This window comes from Cottoperca gobio, chromosome 7, assembly GCF_900634415.1.
Source record: "Cottoperca gobio chromosome 7, fCotGob3.1, whole genome shotgun sequence".
Lineage (NCBI taxonomy): Eukaryota > Metazoa > Chordata > Actinopteri > Perciformes > Bovichtidae > Cottoperca > Cottoperca gobio.
The window spans coordinates 12,827,989-12,852,180 of NC_041361.1; the positions used below are offsets into that span (position 1 = coordinate 12,827,989).

Below are 24,192 nucleotides of genomic sequence, written 5' to 3' on the forward strand. Positions count from 1 at the left end.
CGTCATCTGCCGAGCACAGAAGGCCTCAGGCTCTACCTGGTGTCCTGGATGTTGACTTCCTTGCTTCCGCTCAAGACCACTGCCCCACCCAGAGGTTGCTTTATGAACACAGGAGCCCCATAAATGAAATTAAGGTGTCAATTAGTCAATTACAGCATAATAACTCTGAGGGCAGACATTTAGAGACAGAGAGAACCTCAGCTAAGTTCATTTCCTCCGGCCCAGGAGCCTAGCGCTTGGCACACGTCACTCCCCGCCCAGACTCGCCGAATAAAGGCCCCAGTGCTCTCCCTAATGTTATTTTCCCCTGGATATCTTTTTTGATCAACAATTTCCTTTCGTGGGTTTGTTTTTCAGATGCAGGGTATGCTCTTTTTTTCTCCCCAATTTGGCTAGGGAGAATTTTATAATTTAGTAATTAAAATCTTTGTTAGGCTTTAGAAATTGCGGCTAATTGAATTTAATGGCAAGATGAATTTCAATTTTATTTGATTAGCAGGACCCCTGGCATAGGTATTTATGGAAAAAACTCTACAAAAATATGCTGTGTGGGCTAAGATGGCATAATAGAATTACAGATAATCGGATTTCACTGTCATGAATTTCACTCTAATTTCACTCTAATTTTCCATTAGATAGCTGGTTTACAAATATTTGCTCATCTGCGATGGGAAAGGCTATCTGTCTAAAATGATTATGGAGCAAGCCTTCAGAAATATGTCCCTTTTTTCCCCTCCCTTTTTAAAAACCAGATTGCGAGGGATCAAAATTAGGAAGATTGCATTATGGATGTCTGCATCCGGGAGAGCAATGGGGGAGATATGATGATTACGGCCGGGGGATGAAAGCAGTGTCAAGAAAAATGTATGACTCAAAAACATAGGCCTATTCTATCTACCAAATCTCTGCTCTCAGCACAGTGCCGCCAAGCAACTCGCTATATCATAATTCATGTAATATCATAAACAGTGCATGAATATAAGAAAGGTATTGCAGCATGTCTACGTACGAATATACCTTCTACCTCATACAAACTCCATGTTAATTTCTTTCAAGTGTGTACCTATAATGAGATTTTGCAATGTGATTTTCATAGTGTATATATGTAGCTGTATATACAGCAATTATGAAAATCAAATGAGATTCTGAACAATCATTGTCATGAGTAAAGCAAATGATGATCATCAAGAAGTGGTGTATTGCCATCATCGTTGTTCCGGCTATATTTGTGTGTAAGTTTAATATTCAGCTCCTTCTCTGCTTAAAAATAAATATATAATGCAATATAAACAGACGTGAGAGGGAATAATATCCCACATCGCAGACAACCTCGACTAACACCAGGGTGAACTCTTGTTGAGTCCCACTTTAAAAGCTTCTGCTTCAGAATTAAGCTTTTACACGTTCAATTTCCTGCCAATTTGACAACAACATGACAGTGAATATCAAGAATAAACTTCATCCATTGTCTGCTGAAAAACACAAACTATTTTAATTTGTTGTGTTTAAAGTTAGATGCAGTAGAAGTGCATCATGCCGCTCCTCCTGTGTAGTCCCCAACCTGTACGCTCCACCAGTTAGGACAGACCTCCACCCCACGCCAGCTCGCACCCACTCCATCTCCTCCCATTCGCTCACTCACTCTTTGCCCTGAACTGCCAGAGACGGCAAGAGGGGTTCAAAAACACAATCTGACTCTCGGCAAAGGTCAGATTTCTCACTCGGCATGTCTCTGGGCTTTGGGCACAAAAGCCACTGAATTCACATCTATCAACTGGGCCCTAGCTTTTGTCCTGGGGAATGGAGGACTCGGGAGTGGGCCCTTCACCAGACCAGCCCCTCCTGGAGTGCACTGTCAGGGGCAGCCAAACGTCTGGCCCGGCGGCCCTTTGACTGATGTACCCCTGCCATGTCACACGCACAGCAGCACACACACACACAGTCACACGCATACACACTCCACCTTGCCCTCAACATTCTCCCGCATGCACCACACAATACCCTCGGACCACATCAAACGAAAAATCCCCACAGCTCCTTTTGAAAAGTAATGGTTTCGGCCCCAAAGATGGCAGCTCAAGGGCCAGAGGGCTGTAATGCATGGACGGCAAACCCTCCCTCCTGTGGACATGAATAGAATTTGCCCTGCAAACCAACACCTCCCCCAATATCAAGTTTAGAGCTCCTGTAGTAGTTTTTCTTTTTATGAATATGCTGTTGCTGTTGCGGCGGGACAGATGTTTTCATATCTTATTTCAACGTATTCCTCATACAACGGTTTGTAAGATGTCTTGCGAAAGGTTATTTACTTTTCTGTTCCTTTTCCTACGAATGTCCAGCAACACAAGTGCTCAGTGCGCCTGCACAAACCCTGCAGTGCAGAACCTGTTCAGGCAACAAAACTAAGGAACATGAGGTTTGGGTTAAAATACGTATGTTTTAACTACTTGGTTAAGTTTAGGCAACAACACTACTTGGTTAGGTTTCGGAAAAGATTGTGGTTTCGGTTAATATAAGTACGACGTTGGCGTTACTTAAATACGGCAGTTACGTAACAAATAAGTCAACTTTGACCTCTGATTTCACACGGGACACGAACGTTGGTCTCCTGGGTGAAAGTCATGTGTCCATCCACCCCGAACTCCTCCCTACGTTGACTTTGTCGCTCTTTATACTACGTCACCTGTCCCGGCTCACGATTACGTGGGTTATATACGAATTATCAGGCTTTTCTTTTTCCCGTAGCTATAAGTACGCACAGTGTATGAGAACAGCCTGATTATTCTTTTAATTACATTCATTTAAAACTGCTTGAAATGTTGTTTTTCTAAACATTAAATAATCTACATATACTGGCTCTATCATCACTTTTAAAATGAACATCAAAATCAACATGTTACTACTGACTGATCAGGCAGTATTAGCCTAAAGATGTTTCAGTAATGAACAACATGGGTTTCAGACTTCACCAGGTCTCACTACTCCACCAAACAGAATCAGTTTGTTTGTCATTGATAAAAGAACAGGACTGACATTTGATAAATGTAAAACAGAAAAGGTCTGGCTGCCAAGGCAGGTCATTTAAAACAATTAGATTGTTTTTATCATGGCTTAAAAAAAACTGAAGTAGTATTTACAGTACAATGTTATGTCAAGGGTGGAACCTTTTGATAGAAACCCTTTTAAGAACATTTCCCTTTATGAGTTAGGAAGGAGAAGACAAAGCTTTTCTTTTCTCCATTATTAACCAGGATGAGTCATCACAATTTCTAAATCAACCAAAACCTGTTTTATGTACATACTTTGGACTTTGCTGACAGCACTCAGGAACTGAAGCCAGGATTATGTATCATTGCATTTTGGTTCACAGCCATAAAGTTGTTCATTTCCTCTTTTCTATAAATGCTAGTTATACACCACCTTTATTCAAAATAAAACTGCTGTGGAAAACAGGAATATCCAGTAACCTTTTGAAGTTTAAACTTTTTTGTTATTTTGCGTCACTCTGTAAATTCCACATTCTTGACATAGAGCCATGTTTACAGTATATGGGCATTATGTACAAATGGTCCAGAGGTGCTTTGCATGCCACTGCGGAAGAAACTGCCAGGCAAATAAGGGGTTTGTCTTATAAAGTATTCATTGTCACCTGGTAACGGCTGTCGTTTATCATTTCACCTGAAATTTCAATGAAAACTGATAGCTTATCAGAGGGAGGGAAGGAGAACGAGTGTGCTCTGAGGGAGAAAGGCAAAGAAAGTATACTACACGACACTGAAATAGGGAGGATCTTGGTTTTGTGAGAGAAGTGAAAGAGTTATTTGCTAGTGTTGAAGTAATATCTTTGTCAAATATTTTAAAAACTCTCGATGCTTCTAGCAAGAGACACAGAAGGACAAGCATGTTCATCATATGCCGTTCTGTCCCTTTAATAGGTGACATTCAACGGTGATTTAATAGTTCCTTGCTAACAAAATTGTCAAAATATCCTTTTACATACTGTAGTTGTGCTTTATATAGAACAATAAAGAAATGACAGCGTTTTAAAATGCAGCTTTTTAAACTGTATTTTATTTAAATAATCACTATAAAAGCTTCAAATACTAGCGCACAATAAAAGTACAATATATTTTAATAAACGTAATTTCACTACATCGCCAAAACCTTTTTTTGTTGAAGTGTTGTGCTCCCTTCATTTGAATAGAGGCAGTGGAAGCTCCACCCCAAGAGAGTTGAAAGGCTAGAAGACCACAAAGATGGAAAAGGCCAGCCCACTGAGGGAGGGAGAAAAAAACTGCTCCGGTTCCTCTGCCATAATTTCCTATCAGCCTATTCAGACAACATCACCAACAGCTTGGTCTGTGCGTGCGTGTGTGTGTACGGGGCCAGAGCAGAGAGCGAGAGAGAGGCAGCGCGCGAGAGGCAGAGAGAGAGCGACACAGAGAGGGAGCAGGGAAGGGGGAGGCTCCATATTCTTTCACCTACCCCCCGTCAAATCACAGGAAGGAGGGGCCAGACCCTAAGCTGCCAATCAAATCCGCTCGTGGCAGCCGGCATTATCTCAGCAACAAACTATTGACAGATTACATGTCAAGGAGTTTAGTGCATGATTGAAGGAAGCCTTTTTTTTATCAAGTTACTTTTCCGCTTTATTTCCCCCTCCACCAACCAACATTCGAATGACTTTCTAACAGAGTTGAGTAATATTATGAAAGTTACATGTCTGAGAGGATTTAACTTCGACTTCCCTGAATATGGTGAGTACTCTTCTTCTTTTTCTACCTTTGCCAGATATGTTTTATTAGCTGACAGTTTAAGGTGTGCCTTTATCTCTGACTAAATACACGGAGAGGGGAAGTTGTTCATGATTAAACTATGTGCCAGCGCATACGTATACCCAAGTGTTGCGACACCCTTATTTATAGCTCTTTGACAGTGCCCAAAGGTGACTGCAATATCAAATATGATTGCCCATTCCCCCAGCACACGGCTCAGGACGCTGTGTTACATGCAGTACACATGTGAAGAAAGTTCACAAAACCAGTTTCATTTTCTCTTGTCAGAGTCTATTTCTCTCATGAGAGCAGCACAACTCTCTGTCAGGCTTTTCTTTTTCTTCGTCCGTGTTTGTCCTGCTTGTTTAGTCGCTTCAGCTAATTACATGTTTTTGAATAAGCTGGTATTGCTACTGTAGAAATACAGGTATTGGCTTTTACCCACAGAGGCACTGGCAATGCCATCAGGGGACATTGAATGGCCTAAGGGTTTGTTGCCAAGGGGACAAAGCAAACAAACTGTTGTGTTGCTCATGTTGTCACACATGTATAGAGAACAGGAGCAGGGCAAACACCTTTCCAGGTACTTCTAATTGGTGTTTGTTACATTAAAATGCAAACGTGTGATGAATCAAATGCATCACATGTAAGGTAAAATTACACCAAAACACTATATTTCTTTCAAATATTTTTCTCATTGATTAGTATTTTTGTGCAAATGCACCTGTGTGGCAGATCGTTCAAAATTCCCTTCGACCTGTAACTGTCAGGTTGACAACAATCATTGTGTGCGTACTTTTGGGAGGATAAACTTGTCCTGTTGTAACAGGATTACACCTTCTACTCACAAGCGTCCCTCTCGCCGCTTTATTTGTAAGAAGGGTTTTGTGTGTGTTTTTAAAATGAGTCGTATTAGACATTCACATTTAGTTCTTCCTGTGTTACATTATGTACGCGTGTGTTCTCTGTTTTTAGTCACTGAGTGGTGTCTTCCCTTTATTTGTGTGTGTGTGTGTCTGTGTGTGTGTGTGTGTGTGTGTGTGTGTGTGTGTGTGTGTGCGCGTGTGCGTGTGTGTGTGTGTGTGTATTAATAGCCCCTTTGTATTTCATTATTTGCACATCAGATAAATATAACTACTCAATAATAAAACTCTAAACTTTTTAGAGACATTAAGGGTTCCTTTTGACTTTGAAGAATCTTATCTGCCCTATTTTTGAAACGCTTTACTTTAAACTCCCACAGTATATAAACATTTAGTAAAGATTGTGGGTTTATTTTTGAGTAGGCTGTTACTTTTCAAATATATCAGCATTTTAAATTACAGACAGAAAGATATTTATATACATAATTATTTGTGAGTTTTTTTTTTTGGTCGTTTCACAATTTCTTGAGAGAAAAACAAATCTGTAATTCAAACTTCATTCAAGCACATTTTGCTCCAGGCTGTGCTTTTTGAAACCTTTATTTGCCAGTTATGTACTTTCTCTTTATTTTATTTGAATCCTCTTTACATCTCTTTTTCTTCTTGCTGTATGTTCCTGCCGTTCAGCACTCTTGACACCACATAAAGCTTTTCTGCTCTTTAACTTGTATGTGGCAGTATTATTGAAAAAATAAAACCCAACCTAAAGATAATGTTTCTTATTAAATTAAACTCTGAGAGACTGTATAGTCGACCACTGTGACCACAGGCTTTGCCAGACAGACATGAAGGCTCAGTTATTATGTCAGGTTATTTAAGGTGTCCTGTATTATAGTTTAAAATAACAACAAACAAGTCCAACTGTTATCGTGACACACCCTAATTTCAAACTTTTCGTCAGCTCGGAAAATGTTTTTCTACCCTCTTATGAGTCATAATGTTGATTGCCTTCTCCCTCACTGAGTTGTCTCATTAACCCTTTGTGGCCCTCTCCATCTTTTACGGCCTTCCACAAAACCAGGATGAAATGAGGGAGAAAAACAAGCCCAGTTCTGAAGGCCCTCAATAACCTTTTATCACAATTTAGCAATAACCTGAATCAATTTGATGTCTTAAGCAATAAAATATGCTGTTGCACTCCTATTTCTGCTGCTCCTTGGATGACAGTAAATTTACATTTTTTAATTAAACTAGCCGGAATTTTTATTAGGGGGCTGGGCTATGCTAATGGGAATGTTGTGTACAGCAGATTAACAGAGTTTTGAAATAAATTTAACAGGGAGACATTTGGAGGAAAAAAATGCGAGTCATTGTCTTTAACCTCTTTCATGCCGATTTCTCCTGGGGGATCCTTGTATTCTAAGGAGCCATGTCAGGGAAGAGTGCTTCTCAGCAACGAGGTGATTAGTATCGCCTTGTCAACCGAGGAAAAACACTCACATTCTCAAGATTTATTTTTTAAATGCCTTGTTCAAATTACACCAAAATATAGGATTTTTATTACACATACAATTGAATATACTGACGCAATTTACATCACTCTCTTTGAGTTAGTTTAAATTAAGTATATAAAAGGGAAATGCTTGTATTCATGTTTTATTTAGCCATGCATATGTTTTTTTTAAATTATGAAAATAGTGACCTTTTATTGCAACATTTGAATTTACATTAAAAAAATCTTTCATTTTATTTTCCTGTCTAAATTAATTCCTTTTCTATGTTTAAATTTAGTTTTCTGATTTTACGCCTACATCGGACAAGAACTATTAAATAAGTGTCAAATACAGTAGTTAATGGCAGCGTATATGTTTGTGTAGTTTTATGGTCCGCTCTCAGTATTTGATTGATGTTACGCGAGGCTGTGTGTGTTATGCCTGGTTTTAGCAGAGTGGCAGGGGGAGAGAAGGGGGAACATAGACAGCAGACAAGGGGAGGGAGGTGTGCGCGCGTGTGTGTGTGTGTGTGTGTGTGTGTGTGTGTGTGTGCGTGTGCGTGTGCGTGTGAGTGTTTGTGTGTGTTGGGGGGGTAGACAGAAAGAGAGGGACAGCTGAGTCCTGATTGAGCATGTGCCCAGTCATCAGACACAAGCCACCCAACACCATAATTACCTTAACCCCCGTCTTTTAATACCCAAATCACACCAACTGGCCTTTTTTTTTTTTACCGGCAGAAAGAGGAAACATTAGAGATCAAACGATCAAATAAACTCCAGATGCACGTGGGCTGCCATGCATCTTGTCGCAGTAGCCAAAGTGTCCAGGGCTACTTGATATGGGCCAGGAGCAAGGCAAGTGGCATCACCATCCCCTTTTCTTCAATCCTGTGCACTCAAGCAGTGGCCAGCACCTAATTAAAACCTCAAAGCTCCCCGTCACCAATCTGGAGTAATGGCCTAATTAATACTCGGTGAAGAAATATTCCAGAATGATAAACAGGTTGCACCTTGGGTCTTCATTGCCTTTATTATCTAAAATGTAACGGGCCAAGTTTTTTTTATTATCACAGATAATGCATGTTTGTTAAACTACTATACTAAAAAGAGGGGACATGGAAACAGTGAAGTATCCTTTTTAATTATGCTGTCTTAAAAATGACGGCGGTGAATTATACATGATGTCATTAATTAGAAAGGAAAAGTTTTTTATCAAGTATTATTTTCTTGGGAAAAAAAGAGGTCTTTTCTTACCATATATTTCTGTCTCATTTGCGTAACCAGCCGAAAAGAAATCATGCTCTTAATCTCACAGCTGAATATGCCGTGTCATGTATTCTTGTGTCCAGAGTCACAAGAAGCTTCCGTTAACTTTTAATTTTTTTATCCCCGACTCGATTTTCTAATCTTACATATGAAATTATAATTTCATGCGAAATAAGGGAGAGGAATAATCTCTAGTCGTTGATATGCTGTATAAGAGGGGAAAAGGGGAAAATTAAGAGGTAATTAGCAGAGTGGAAGACTTTGGCGGGTTTGTCTGAAAGCGTGGTCTCCACTGGCCATGAATGAATTTGCATGCTTTGCTTATCGAAGCACAGTTATTAGGCCAGCTGAAAAAGAGATTAAGCCGGCACAAAATGTGGTGACTAATCCTTTTAAATGTGTCAGGGGGTCTTTAAGGTGTGAACCAGTCCGTACGTAGGTTAGTGGGTATGGAATGTGACAGACCACAACTTTCATACAACTGAACGTGAATAAAAGGAAGCAGCAGATGCGGGGTTAACTATTTAATGACAATGACAGTTATTGACACGGGTAATAAATTGATGCTTTATCTCCTGACCCTCTTATCTCTGGAACAAATACAGCGGGTGGGGTCACACTGGGTTTGATATAATAACGGAAACACTGTGCTGTACTTTCCTTGTTTTTTGTATTTTTATGAATAAATAATTGTTGGTGAGTTTTATTAATCATAAATGTAAGGTAAAAGCTTAAAAGATGAGAAGAGTAGGTGTTGAAACAAATCTGTCTTCTCACTTTATTTTATTTTATGTAAAGCTCTTAGTTTCAGTTCTCTGTCACCTTTTGTTGGACAGGAATTCGGTGCCTGCTTGACTCTCTGTGGCTTTCTTTTTGATATGAGGGAAGAAGAAAAAAATCAGCACAAACAAACAAACAAACACGGAACCTCTTTTTTTTTCTGTCACCTTCACTGTGAGCGAGAAAATGTTTGCTCTGCCGAGTTACAGAGCCAATACCCCTGTCCTCGTCCGTAATTGACTGCAAACAGGAACGTAGTGACGTTTAAACACTGCCCTCCTCTCTCTTCTGTGTCTCACACACACATCTTTTCACACAGTCCCCTACCCGGCACCCCTCAGCTTCAGGTCCCCCTTCTGCCGTGTGTTTTTTCATGTGACATTCTATTCACTTGGGTCAGTAGCAGGCAGCACCAGCAATAATTACTGTCTGTACATGATAAATCTGAAGCCCAGCTGTTCATTTCTGTCACTGCCAACAGAGATAGAAAGATAGCGAAGAGAAGGGAGAACCCAGTTTGCAGTTTGCCGGATTTCTTTCTTTTTTTTCTCTCTCTCTTTTTTTTTTTTTTTTCTTTTACTTGGTAACTTGATAGGATTACATGGTTCTAGAGCCCACACCTGTTAAGAGGCTGTTAGCAGAACAGTTGGCAGTCCCATAACCACAGTTTAGCCTTTTTCTTCTCTTGCTGCTGTCCATTCTCTAACCCCTTTTGGGGATTTCACCCCGCATGTATGACGAGAGTTTGTTTCTCCGGGCTCCTGCCTCAGTCAGGGGTGAGGAGGGGAGAGCGCTCCTTGTGACACGTGAGCGGTGTGTGTTTGATGTTGGGGAGCGTACCCTACGCTTCTGTGTGTGTGTGTGTGTGTGTGTGTGTGTGTGTGTGTGTGTGAGGCCGGGTCGGCTGACATCTCTTTTTCCCCTCCCTCTCCTGAGACGCGTCTGCCATCAGTTGAGCTTTCCTCTCCGACCTCAGTCACACCGGAGCCACCCCCGGCACAACGTATATATACAAGTAGCACGACAGCACACAAGGAAAGAATTCAATTTGATTTGTTTTCCACAAAGGTTGGGGACAGGTGTTGACAGAATCATAAAATGCCCAAATACAGGTTAAACCAGACGTTTTAAATTATTAAGGGTTTGGTTGAGAACATTTGTGCATATTTTAGGAGTGCCAAAGCCCTACTGTCAATTACAAATACTTTTAGAAGGAGTGGAGAAATGAGTAATGCATACAATTTGTTGCTTGTTTTCTCTTGTTCGGCTATTATTAAAGTGAAAAACAAGCCTGAATATTGTGCAAACACATGGAAATATTGTGTTTGAGACAGATATAAAGGGGAATCGGTGACAGTCATCAGACTCAGAAAATCACATTACAGTAGGTTGTTTTGTGCCTTGGTGCAACGTGTCTCACTGCCTTATTTGGCATTCAGCAGCAACCCAGCTCTTTGGCTTCGTCACTTTCTATGGGCCCTCAGCACCTGTTCCCCCTATTGTGCCGGAATTTTCTATATTTGGCAAGAACTTGGACTCTCTCAAATGCTGTGTAGGTCAAGGTTTCTAATAGTTAGAAGTGAACTCTGTATTCTCCCGACGTTCTTTTTCTTTTTCTTTCTGCTGTTGCTCAGTTGTTTAAAAGACAATATTAGAAAAGATAATTCAACTTGGGAGGACTACGGAACATTTCTCACCAGGGCATCTAAATGTCATGTTGTCCCGTGCATGTTATTGACACGTTGCATTGCCAGGGGTGTAAATTATCTTCCTTCTAAAGCACAGGAGAAATAAAAAATAAAAAAAGATCAAAGTTAATAGATATCTGAGGCTAACTTTTAATTGTTCTGATATGTAATCGCTAAATGACAATAAAAAAAGGAGCAGGGCCACTTTAAAAGCGTTATCTCTCCTGCTCTGTGCCCAAAGTGTCATGTCCATAACAGCACCACCTGATCTACAGAGTAAAATAACCGCTAAGGCTTATTGTTTGGACAATATTGGAGCCCCCCCAACCCCACTCCGCCAACCCCCCTACTCCCCCCCTGCTTCTCTCCCCTCTCCCTTGATTCATTTCACCTACTGTCCTCGGCTGCTGGAAAATGGCGTTAATTTTTTTATTACCTGTTTGACTCTCCAGCCTTATTACTGTAGCCCCTTAATGTTCTCTGTAACCGTGGAAACCAGATGAATAAATGTCCGCCAAAGAAAATGAGATGATTAAACAGGTCACCCTTGCAAAACAAATTCGCTTGGTCGAGCGCAATTTGTGTACCAAGCGGCTGTCTTAACAGTTTGCTAACAAGGGGATTGTTTGCCAGACTAACTGACAGAGAAGGGAGGGGGAAATGAAGATATCTGGGGAAAAGGATATGATTGAAGAGATAATATTTTAGATCACCGTGCTATTTGTCTCCTCTCTTTATTCTTCATGATGTGCTGTTTGTATAAGATTTAAACTTTCTTTGTTTTATATTCCGTAAATAATGGAGAAAGACGGACGCTTTAGAAATGGTCTTTTCCAGTGAACTGTATATTTGACTTACATTTACAAGTAACGCTCAAGTGTTATTATTATTATTATTATTATTGTCAGGGGCATTTGGTCTGTGATCATCAGCAAGTGCAGTAGCAAATAGAATTTTCCTCATTTATGTGGCAACCAATCATTACTGCTAATTGTCCTTGAGGCCATCTGTATAGGATGGCTCGTCCTCTATTGGTGTTGGAACGGTGCTGGTCATGGATTTACAAGTCCAATAATAATACTTAACTCCTCCATAGTCCGCGCGAAACTGTTCATATTCACAACTGCTGTAATAAATACGGAGGAGGTTTTTTTTTTTTTTTTTCTCGAATCAAACAGTAGCCCGAACAGCATCCTGGTTTCAAAGTGTCACTAAGCTGCTTTCCCATGATGCCCCCGCCCTTCCCTTCCTTGTCCAAGTGTAATGTTCTCATACAGTAGCCTATGTCTTGTTTTAAGCAAAGCTCTCTGACAACCATATGAAACGTCTGGTGTTTCCATCTGGGAAAATAAGAGACTAGGTCGGGCAGATTTAGCCGTGTAACGATAGGGCGAACATGCAGACTTGGATTAGAATCAGGCCTGTGTTGCCATTCTGACCACAAATCATAAATGTCGGGGACACGGCGGTGGTGTTGTTTATGGAAGGATGCCACGCTGCGCCACTCAAGGGTGTTGCCTGTTTGCATTGATGCACCACCACCACTTACCGCCTCTTGCTTTAAAACAACTTCCGCATCCCACTCAGCCCAGCCATTTTGTCCCGCTACCAAAGCAGATCCCAAATGTTCGCCACAGCTTTAGCCTCAACTTTAAGAGAAGGGGGGTTGTTGCTCAAAGCAGGCTTGGCCGTGGCTTCTTTAAGTCGTTTGTGGGACAGAAGATGGCGAGCCAGAGTTTTTCCACTGGTAGAGGTGGTATTTCATCCCAATACAGGGACACTACAGCTCAAAACTGAAAAGCACTTATGCATTATTGATGTTTTAATTTGTGCAAATGCCCAAGTCTTTGTTAAGTGATTATAGTGCTAGGGAGATAACAGGGGAGGTACTTCTCTATGAAACAAGAGCTTGCTTGCTGGCCGCACTGGGAAGCCATTGGACTAAATCTAACAAGTCAACGCTTCTACTCAGCTCCGTGCGAGAGAGAGAGAGAGAGAGAGGGAGAGAGAGAGAGAGAGAGAGAGAGGGAGAGAGAGAGAGAGAGAGAGAGAGGCGGGGTTGGGGGTGGAGGGTGGAGGGTGGAGGGGTGAAGAGAGTTGACTCGAAAATATCAACGTGTCTAAGATAAGAAAAAATTCAGCCGTTGATCTTTTGTCCTTATTTCAGTTACACCTCTCCCGTTTATGATGTTGGGTTTATAGGTCTTTTACATCCCTTATCAAAAATAATTTGATGTAAATACAATGGAACTGACCTGAAAAGCCCTATGTGCAAATACTCCTTGCGGCACACTAGAAACTGACCTTGGAGGAAGAATGCAAAGTTATTATGCTTGCAAAACAAGCCAATAAAATAATACACCGTTGAAAAGGAGGGAGTTTGGGTAAATATAAAAGAGAAGAGAAGCAGTTTTCTTTCCCTGCAATGATTAACTCAGAACAAAGGTTATCAAGGATGACATTTTTTTAAACTCTGTAATTTATGTAATTGCCTGCTACAGCTACCTTACTAGATAAACAGTGACGGAAGGAAAGGTTGAAACTTTCCCCTAGAAATCCAACATGCATGTATATGCAGACTATGGGCTGAGTTAAATGACATCATTGTATGTAGAAAGATGAGTTTCCTCTATTGTGCCGTTTAGTATCTGTGATGGTTGTCCGAGCTCGGCCTCATCTCCGCTGCTCCCACACCTGCAGCTGTTCACACAGCCTGTCTTCCTCCAGCACCTAACGCATGTATAACCTGTAAATGATGTTGTATTCATTTAGCCCAGACTGCAATAATATGGGCTCTATCAATGTCAACCGGTGATATAAGTCTTCTTAGTTTTGGCTTTGGTTTCGGTATTAGTCATTCTCTTTTGTTCGTTGGCTTTATTCTTTGGGAAAATCTGCTTGAGTATGGAACCAGGCTTTGCCTTCTGCTTTGAGGTCCCCGGTGGAGGTAAAACACGAGAGCATGCGTGTGCACACACACACACACACACACACACACACACACACACACACAGTAGGCTCTCAGGCTTCCCCAAGCATTTACTGCTTTATTAAGCTGTCTCATGAACCCACTAGCAGAACATGAGAATACAGGAAAAAAAGAAAAGCCCATATTACTTAGATGATTTGATGTCATTTGTGGACTACAAAACACTAGGCTTTATTGTGTGTGCAGGGAGAATGAGCGGGAGCAGAGAAAAAAAGAAGTTGGCTTAGAAATTCAGAATTTCAATTAGCGTACGTAATCTGAACCTGCCGGCTTTGATAGAGGCTTTTTTTTTTTTTTTCTTACTAAGAATACAGCAGCACTTGTAAAACATTAATTAAGCAGACTTGTTTTCTTAAAGGATTGAGTAAAGTGTGCTTTATGCAGTCCTTTTCACTGAACAAAAGGCAGTTACCTCACATGGAGGACCGCTTCACCCAAACCATTTGGAGAAAAATGGCAATTTAAATAGAAGAAAAGCACAAAAGACAAAAAAGACAAGCCATTGAGAGTAATGTTCTAAAGGAGATGATATCATATGAGAGCACAGGCTTTTGCTGAAGAATAGAAATGTATCCCTGCCTCAGTGAAACCTAAGCTTGGCGCAGGAAAACGAGCCTCTATTTTAATGACTTTCTACCTGACAGATGACTTTAGACTGCCTTTTGGATCACATTGCTTTGACTTTGTCTCTTACATCATCAAACCATTGATTATTAATAGTTTATATGAATTGTTAATTGATGGGTAATACGAGTTATGATAGCAATATCCTCCTAAACGTAAAAAGATTAATGTTTGGCCTACGAAACTAAAAAGTCTAGAAAGAGTCAGAAATTTGTGCTTTTTTCTGTAGTGATGTTTTGTGGCAAAGACGGTGGTCTGTCTGTTTGTGTTAGGGCCGGAGCCCTGCTGACATTTCTACTATTGTCTGGTTAGCATGGCTACGTGATACTGCGAGCTGATAATGCATGCTCTAAACAACACTGGTTAGCATCAAAGGGGATTACAGTTCATTCACGCACTTTGGTTTTATATATTAGATAAAAAAACAATTCCGGCTATTCCCAATAAATCATTTACCAAGAAGTCCAGATGCAGATAATGGCAAAGGTATATATAAAAATAAAAATAAAAAAACATGTCAAAGGTGATTTTTTTTCTTTCTTCCACCTATTATATGACATAAGAGGTTTTATGGCTTCTGCTTCTTGGAATATATAATAGAAAAACAGTCCCTCTCCCAAATTTGCTCATGAAATTGTTTATGCATTTTCCACAGACTATTGTAAATCCTCTTGCAGTGGGTGATGAGTACACATACAGATGATACATTAAAACTGCCATAACTCGCACACCCAGCAAAGCTAAAAATCAATTGGAATGGATAGTTAAGCTGGCCCCTAAAAATCAATGAGCAATTCATGTCCTTGATCACAGAGTGTCATTCCTCTCAATGTTCTGAGGCTGATGAGGGCTGAGCATACACACATATACTCACATTCAGCACAAATATACAGGAAACTTGCAGCTGCTACAAGAAGTTAAAAGTAAATTAAGCATACAGTTCAGGACAAGGGCACATACTTTAGTACACAACAACTTCTCTGGATATCTGTGTCCAGTTTATTCAGTATAACACGGTGCTCTCCCTTTTACTGTAGTTTTTATAGTTTTTACAGCTGAATGGATTTACATGGTTTGAATCAAAATTGGTTGAGACAGTGTTAAATGTGGTTAGGGTATTTCATCAGTGCCAGCTGGTGAACACAACACTGTTGTCAATCTATTGAAAATAGCAGGGAGTCAAATTTCAAAGCTCATGTTGTTGTTTTTAAACCGTGCAAAATGTTGCAATTCAACGACATTGTACACCAAGCCTGGAAAATAGAGATGACCTTATAGCCATTACATGGTGGGGGCACAGCACACACACACACACACACACACACACACACACACACACACACACACACACACACACACACTTCATGTAGGAAAAGGAGAAAGGCGATAAGGTTAGCCAAATGTAGAGGATGAAAATTCTCTGTTTCAAAATAGTAATTTTGCCCTTATTAATGCCATTAGTGTAACAGTCATAATGGATCAAATCAACGAATGACCGAAGCAACTCCTCTGTCTCCGTACTATGACGGGATCACGTCGGGAACAATTTGGGCATTTTGTGTTGATGAGTGAAGTTTCGAGTGCTGTAGTATCCTGCTAACTGCCCTTAAATTATGCCTATAGTTCCTCTCTTTATCTAATTCTCTTTTTACTTCTTTCCCCTTCTCTCTTCTGCTCTTAGTACACATTTTAATATCATTTTTTATTACCTTTGAACATGCATTTGCTATTGCCACCCTTCATTTGAGCCAGCTATCAGTAGAAGTGACCCTTTCGTTGGGAACTACTGTATTTTTAACCCAGATTTAGATAATGGCACTGTGACAGTGATTTTTTGCTCCTGGGCTATTCGCTGCTTTGAGGCCATTCATGTCAGTCACACTTTGTATCCTCCCGTTGCCAATTATAGCCACACTGACCAATTCAGAGCAACGCTACAACATAAATTATGTCTATGTAACAACATATCTTCAACTTCAAATCTTTTTTTCTGTTTTCTGAACCTTTTCCACATACTATGATCTCCTTATTTGTCCTCAGAGTCTGTGGTGTATTAGTTATGAGTTAGCAGCAGTTGCTTGGCCTTAACAGGTGGCCATCTTTTACGGTCTATTACTCTGGTAACATTTGAAAGGGTCATTCAGCCCACTAGCGAAATACCTCAGATTTGGGGAGAGGAGAGGGCCTTCGAAACAGTTGTCGCCTGTCAGGAGTAGCAGAGAGTCAGGAGGACCGTTGGAACACTTGCTCGTCCCCTCGTCGAGGTGAGAATTTTCCAGCAGCTGTCACTTGGCCTCTTTACCTCATGTTTTTTTTTGGACGGGTGTTTTTTTCCCCCCTTCATTTCCAATAAAGCAAAAATGAATGTTTGTGGCAACTGGAGGGGGAGGGCAAACTCCAGTGCTGTGCCCTGTCACTCACAATCTCGCCCGTGTGTGTCCTCCTCGAGAAGGGTTACATGTCTCATCAGCCGCCAATCATGAGACGCACGTGAGACGAGCCTAACGGCGGCGGCAATTCAACTTCTTAAAAGGCTCTGGTGGTTTTCTTTCAATGTCTGGCGTCGCAAAACTCTTTTCGCTTGGCCATTTATAGGAGCAAAATGGTGTGTTGCATTTGCCTCTGTTGTGCCTCTCCTCGACTGCACTACCCTATTCTCTCCTATTCCCTCTTCCTTTCCCTGTCTCCCTCACTCCCCCTTTCTCCCCCCCTCAATCCATCTGCATCATGTCGATCTGTCAGACTGCCAGTGTCTGTTCCAATTAGATTCCACTTAATACACGTAACCTCGATTAACACGCAATCAAGCCCAGATAAATCACGTCCTTTAAGTCCCCCCCTCTGCCTCTCCTGTGTTGCTTTGCATCACTCAGTTTTTCCCAACAAGCTTTCTTCGCCACAGTCGTTGGTCACAATGTATGAAATCACACATTGACTGCACAAGCAGGTAAACTTAGCCAACGTCCTCGGCGGTGACATTTTACTGCGGAGGCGGGTGCTTTTCACCTCTAACCAAATTCTCTGTCTTAGTTTGGTCTCACTTCGGTTCGCAGTAATGTGAAGTTCCTCTTGTGTTTCCAGCAGGCTCTTGTTGGTGCCCTTCTCACCCCTGAAGATGAAGGTGTCTTAATTACATCTTTGGTTAAAAATCTACAAAAGACACCCTGGGCTTTCTCTACATTGCGGGGGGCTGTGTAGTCTATTGTCTCGGTGACCTTTTTAGCGAGCGGACAATTGCTTTGACTAGATTACAAATTAAGACACAGCACCAGGCACTTAGAAAGCAAGTCTGTTGGAGAGCAGTTCTATTACTACCAGCCTGTGAAAGCCACTGGGCCATACATTTTAAGCATCACATAAATGGCCACAAAGTCAGACATCACATGCACATTGTTCCGTATCTATAAAATATAAAAGTTACATTTGCTTTAATGATATCTACAATGCCATAGTTCCTCTTTGCCAGTGGCAGAAAGGGAAAAACACACAAAGCCACTACAGAGCTGAGGATTCAGGGCCAATTATAATTCTTTTAACAAAGTTAATAATTTACACTGTTTATGCTAATGGAAGAAAAGAGGACTGTTGAATTACCAAACAGTGAAAACCACTAAAAATACAAACGAAATGAAAACAACCTGGGGCAGTGAAAAAGCACACACAGCACTCTTGGGGTCTTCTTTTATTAATCACAGCTAAAAGTGCTAACATTGACATGTTGAACAGATTAGCCTCTTTAATAACGGGGCGGGTCAACATGGCTACCGCTGCTGATCCATGAGGATATCGTGTCGGGAGGCGGATAGCCCGTGTGATTCATATTCTGACCTCTGCCTCTGTTGGGCTCGCCCCTGCACTAAAGATGCACTGAACCTGGCCTGTGCATTCACAAGATGAAGACAACAGTACGTCTTCTTCTTCTTCTTCTTCTTCTTCTTCTTCTTCTTCTTCTTCTTCTTCTTCTTCTTCTTCTTCTTCTTCTTCTTCTTCTTCTTCTTCTTCTACCGCTCATTGTGGGTTTTTACTTTCATCTCACATTTAGGAAAGTCTGCCAGTTGTCATTTGCAGTATTTCCGCAGCGTCTGACTGCGTGGTTACCACTTTTGTAGCCGTGCTGTGTTCAAAAGTGGAACCTGTGGCAGTTAGAGATCTGGCTTTGTTTCACACAGCGACAGCTTGTGTCATACACGCTCAGGCTGCCGCTGTACAGCATTAATGGTTTTAAATATCTCAATGCTAGTTGGAGCTGACAAGGCCTGCCGGTGTGCAGTGTGTAAATAGGGCTTGGATTTAAAATAAATTAAGCTATGAGAAAGGCTCACGTTGATCCATTTCTTATCTCCTTTGCTGCCTTGTCAGCCCAAAGCCCTTTCAAATTGTATAGACAAGTTAAAGGACAAGCAGTACTCATTCATAGTTTCTAGCACGTAAGAATAGCCTGTTATTAGTACTTACTAATGAAAAATGTATATGTAACTGCAGTAGATACTATACTTGTTCAACTTCCTTGAAACTGTTGATCTCTGTAAAACCAATTAAAAAGTTGTGCATGTTTTATTTAATTAGTATTGGGTGCAAACAAAATGAGTATTGAATAGACACCCAATAGCCCTCTGCCCTGTCTTTTTCCATTTATAAACTCTGTCCACAGCCACAACAATGTTGCACTGTCTCTTTAAAAGGGGTGACAGTTTCGACTATAAGTTGAGCTCATTTCTTTTTCACTTTCCCAGAGAAAAAAAAAAGGAATAACGCTGATGAGTTTTAACAGCTTCAGCCAGGCGATGGGCAAATATAATAAGTGTTTTCGTAGACGTCACCAATGATTATCTCATCTGGGCATTTTGGGTGAATGTAGTGGATTTAGAGGCTCGTCTCCCATTGTGCTGACATCACCCTTTAACAAACCAAATTAAATCATGGCTAAAATCATTTGAAACTCTCCCAGAGTCTGTCTCAAATGACTAAACAATGAAAGTCTGGGAAAAATTTAAAGGGAACGCTGTGTGTGTTTGGGTGTGTATGTGTGAGTTTGAGTGTGTTTAGTCACGGGGGTTGGAAGGGGGTGTACTGTGGAAATGGGGGCAAATGTATCCTCACACTGCATAATGGGATAAGGGAAGCCACTATTTAACACATTGGTGAGGTAATTTAAAGGACGGCATTGTGACACAGTTCTTTGCACTTCATGACTTTTTTCATTCTAACCATTTAGAAATAATTTTGTACATTCTGTATAAAAATGTTCTGTGATTTGTAATTGTATTTGAACTTGTGGAAAAATCTCCCCGACCTGAGAATGGAAAGTTCTCTGTAAGGAAACTCTGAGAAGGCATATAAAACACAGCCTAACTCAGTCTTGATATAGCTCTACTTTTATAGATAGAAAGTCCGATTAAAGGGCAGGAGTGTCCAGTTTCCACAGTCAGGCAATGTTGCATGGAAAATGTGTTTTGATACTGATACCACTGTGACCCACTACAGGCAAGAAAATACAATATGACACCTGTATATTTTATAAACACATTTTGGTGACGTACCATCATAACATAGAGATCTGCATGCCACTCCCTTACAGTAACAGTAATCAATAAAGCTTTTCTTTGGAAAATAGAGAACAATTGTATTTGTTATACGATCATATGCAGACCTAAATGCAACTTTGAAAAACAATTTACCAATTTGCAGTTAATCTTCAAATGTGTTCATTTTTTACTTAATGTATTTATGTATTCCATATCAGTTTTTATTGCACGTTAGCTATACGATAAGGTCTACTAGCACGGCTGGAACAAACAGGGATTCGTCAGCAGTCCCGTCTCACCACTCGCGTGCTGTAGTCAGCCAACCATGACCTTGTGAAATGAACAAAGGAGTAAGAGAGAGAGAGAAAGTGAGTGAGTGAGAGGAGTCAGTGAAGGAGTAGTGGCAAAGTGTGGAGGTGCATGGAGGTGGTGGTTGAGACGGGGGGAGGAGGAGGGTTGTTGCTAAAGGCCTCAACTCCGCCAACGTGGCCTGATGTGACAGGATTAGCTAAGCCCCGGTGAGCATGGCTGGTACTGTGAGCCATTGTGTGTGTGTGTGTGTGTGTGTGTGTGCGTGTCTCTGTGTGTGTGTGTGTGTGTGTGTGTGTGTGTGTGTGTGTGTGTGTGTGTGTGTGTGTGTGTGTGTGTGTGCAGCAGACTGGGAATCCAGAACTGCTGCTCGCCACCAGCCGAGCCAAGACAAGACATGGGAGATCAACAGTGTGTCAGCCCATCGCTGCCATCAAGCCTTAGCCCTCATCACCCTCCCCTTCCACCAATGGGAGAGAGCCAGACCATAGAAGATACAGCCAAGGGAGTCAAGATACAGTGGGGGGAGACACAGTGGGGGACTAGTGGGCGGGCAGCTGGGGCTAAAGTGAACGTGAGTTGGAAAATGATCCTATTAAATTGAATTAAAGAGGCAGTCTTCATTTACCCCAAGAATGATGGATTCGGATAATTAACAGTGTTAATGGAGACTGGTTAAAGAGGGCAAGGGAAACTAGTGATTGCAGACACAGAGTAAAGGGGCCAGGTCAGACCTGGCCTGGCAGCCCATAAGGGATGGTCTTTTTTCTTCTTTTTTTTCTTGCACCAACCCATGGTCACTTGTTGGGGATTATTTCATAAGTGCTATCAGACTGTGGCACATCGTTGGAAATGATACAAATCCCCCTTACCTCTTTCAAGGTGTTCTTTTCTTTCCACAACTCCACCTTTTTAAAAGAGCAGCAGGCTGCAAGATGATCTGAACCCAGCGCATCAAAGGCTGTTGTGTTGTGTGTGTTTCTTGTGTGCTGGGCCTACTGAGTAGCATGCATGTGAATGGGGAAATAAAAGCAATAGGAGGGTGTCACTGATGAGCGTGTAGGTTCAGTGTCGATAGATTTTGCGGTAGTGTGCTGCAGCAGTGAGTGCATTAAACCAGTTTAATGCCCTCATCTCGGGACCTAATTATGACACTGGTAGTGTGTGTGAAGTGTATGTGCACGCACATGTGGTGGTGTGCTTGTGTGCCTGGGTTTTTACTTTGGTCAGTGCACAAGCGCTATCTGCATGTCCTTAATTCTTGATGATGTGTAGGCCTTAGGCAGTGTGTGTGATGGAGAGGCTGCCTGTGTGCCAAGTTGAAGTGATCAGACGGCAGGGCATGGGGCCCCCCCCCGTCTGAAAAATCCCGTTGCTTTGCTCACAGCAGCCGATCAGTGGTAGTGCGTCGCTAGTTTCCACAGTCTAGTCAGGACTAGTGACAACCTGCCACAAAGGAGCCAGATTTATAGGACACTATGTGTCACCGGGTAATCTGCAGCTCGTCTATTACCGTAGAAATAATAGCTAATCCTGAGTAAGAACTAGCTAGCTTAATTTACATGATCTCAGCCACTGCCTTACTAATTCTGTTTATCCCTCATATGCAGCGTATATTATGCGCTGCATTGTTTAAGGTCGAGCAGTTTTCTTTTTACACAGACTTGTGGATGTAATCAATTTTGACAGTTGTAGACGCACACTCAACTCTCCATTACCTAGGGATGATGTGCACCGCAGTTTACCTGAACCCTGATTAGGCAGAGAATGTCTTAAGTAAAAGGATCAAATAATTTTATGCTACTTTTCTCCTTTCAAAAAAATTAACACCACAGTCGCACTCGTGTGTGTGTGAGCGAGAGAGTGATAGAGTGTGTGAAAAAAAACAATCTCATCAAGCAGGAGGCCGTTTGCTTAGCAAGAGCTGACAGTCTTTGTGTATGTAAATGAAGAATTTAGACTAATGGAGTTGAACCATTTCTAATTTTGTGATGGCAAGAGGATTTTGATTGAAAGTAATTAAGCAAGCTAGCTGTAAAATTAATTAAAGCAAAAGGAGGGGGGGGGACTTTTATTGGATTGGATAGCGATATAGCTGCTGTCAGGCAGGGGGACAAATGGGGGTGACCTGGATTCTCTGCCCTCCCTCCTCCCACTCGGGACTTTTATGTCACTTTAATCTCCTTAGAGCGGCTGGTGTGCATTTGTTCGAAATAATCAAGGAAATATGGTCAGAAATTGTCAGCTTTCAGATCTAATTTACCTGACAGCCTTGCAAGTGTGTGTGCACGCGCGAGTATGCATGTGACAGTGGCAGGTCCTTTTTTCCCCTTGCCCTCTCCTCAGCTTTGTGGAAAATGCTTTTGACAGTCTTGAAGCATCTTGGTTGTCGAAGGGCGGGGGAGATGAGGAACTTGGGTGGCTTTAAGACGGACATTTCAATGAGGCGTGTTTGGCCCGGCTTAGCACCTCTGACACTGTTGTGTGCGTGTACACACACCAACATGCTTAATTGCCTCTGTAACATATTCAGACTCCGTTTGGCCGCTGTACCAGCACTTCCCAGCCTCTGTTGTCTGCAGGTAGCCTAAACGAGCAGAAGCAGATTACAGCCATGACAAAGCCTGTTACTGCTACTTAACCACTGACAAATAAGATTTGCAATCCTGAACAAATAGAAATGGAACTTATTGTCCCTTTATTAGTAAAATAATAACATCTGAATCTTATTTAAAGTATATGCTAAATTCTGGATATTTTTCCTTTGGTGTTTCAAACTTTTATTTTAAGCTTATAATTAAATAAACTGTGATGTTAAAAATATCAACCACCTGTGCAATTTGTACTTGACTAATAAGCAGTCATAAAATAGCCCTGCTAATGTCCTGCAACATCTATATGGCTTTGAGCTGTATGGGGTCCATATTGAAGCTCCACAGGGTTTCCCACAATTCCACAGTGGGTGAGATGCCACTTCCTCTTAAAGCTTCTTAGTGCTTTCTGGTGTTTGGGACATAGGGTCTCAGTGTGGCCCTTAGTACCCCCTGAAGAGACAGTTAATTAAGGCCTGGGCCCAGACAACGCTGCCGGGACTCTCACCCGCCACACCATCGTCTGCTCCTGTCGCCACCACTCCCCTCCTCAACTCTGCAGCCGCCGGGGCCTGTGGGAAAGAAGAGCGCCAGGGCTGCGCCACCATCGGGGCCCCTAACGGGATTAGGAGTCCTCTGGAAATAGGGCCTCAGCTCCAAAAGCCTCTCACCCACCTTCATCTGCCCAAAGGATCCCCCTCAATTCACCCCCAGCCCCAGCCCTATCCCCTCCTACTCCCCCCCTATAAGACGGCTCCACCCTAGCTCCGTTTTTATCAATTAATGTAATAAAAGGTGGAACAAAGAGCTTTCTTTCCCCCGCTCTGTAATTAGAGGGGGCGATCTCTTGAGGACTGGCCTTCCTTGGGCCCGAAAAACATGATTCTCACTCCCCCCTCTACTCCGCCGCCGCCACTCAAGCGGAACATGGCGCCTCGATGTATAAGGGTGATAATGTAAATGTAGTGTAGTTTGCCAGGCAAACCCGGCTCAACCTGTTTTGCAGTAGCTTTATCTAAGTGTGAACAAATGAATATAACATTTGCAAAAGTGATACATTATTAACTCTAATTGATTCTTTTATAACACTATACATTCACTGTCACCTTCGCTTTGGCTCGCACGAGTACATGCGCTCTGAATCAGTCTTGTCGCTGTCCCTATTCTAACACGATACGTGTCACCACCCACTGTTAACAAATGTGACTAAAACCACCTGAATTGAAAATATCAGGTATGGCGTCTGCCTATGTGTGTTTTTGTCTGTTAAGGTGAGATCCAGTAGACTTT

At 41.7% G+C, this 24,192-nt stretch overlaps 1 protein-coding gene across 7 annotated transcripts in view; it reads left to right on the top strand.

Moving 5' to 3' along the window:
* Positions 1-4,463: 4,463 nt before the first annotated feature.
* The window catches only part of casz1 (castor zinc finger 1), a 77,787-nt gene continuing 58,058 nt past the window's right edge, over positions 4,464-24,192 (top strand). For all 7 annotated transcript variants that reach the window (XM_029435749.1, XM_029435754.1, XM_029435752.1 and 4 more), the window contains exon 1: positions 4,464-4,757. In XM_029435749.1, coding sequence (XP_029291609.1) covers positions 4,607-4,757 — 151 coding nt within the window. In that variant the 5' untranslated portion in view covers positions 4,464-4,606. The remainder of the gene's footprint in view (positions 4,758-24,192) is intronic.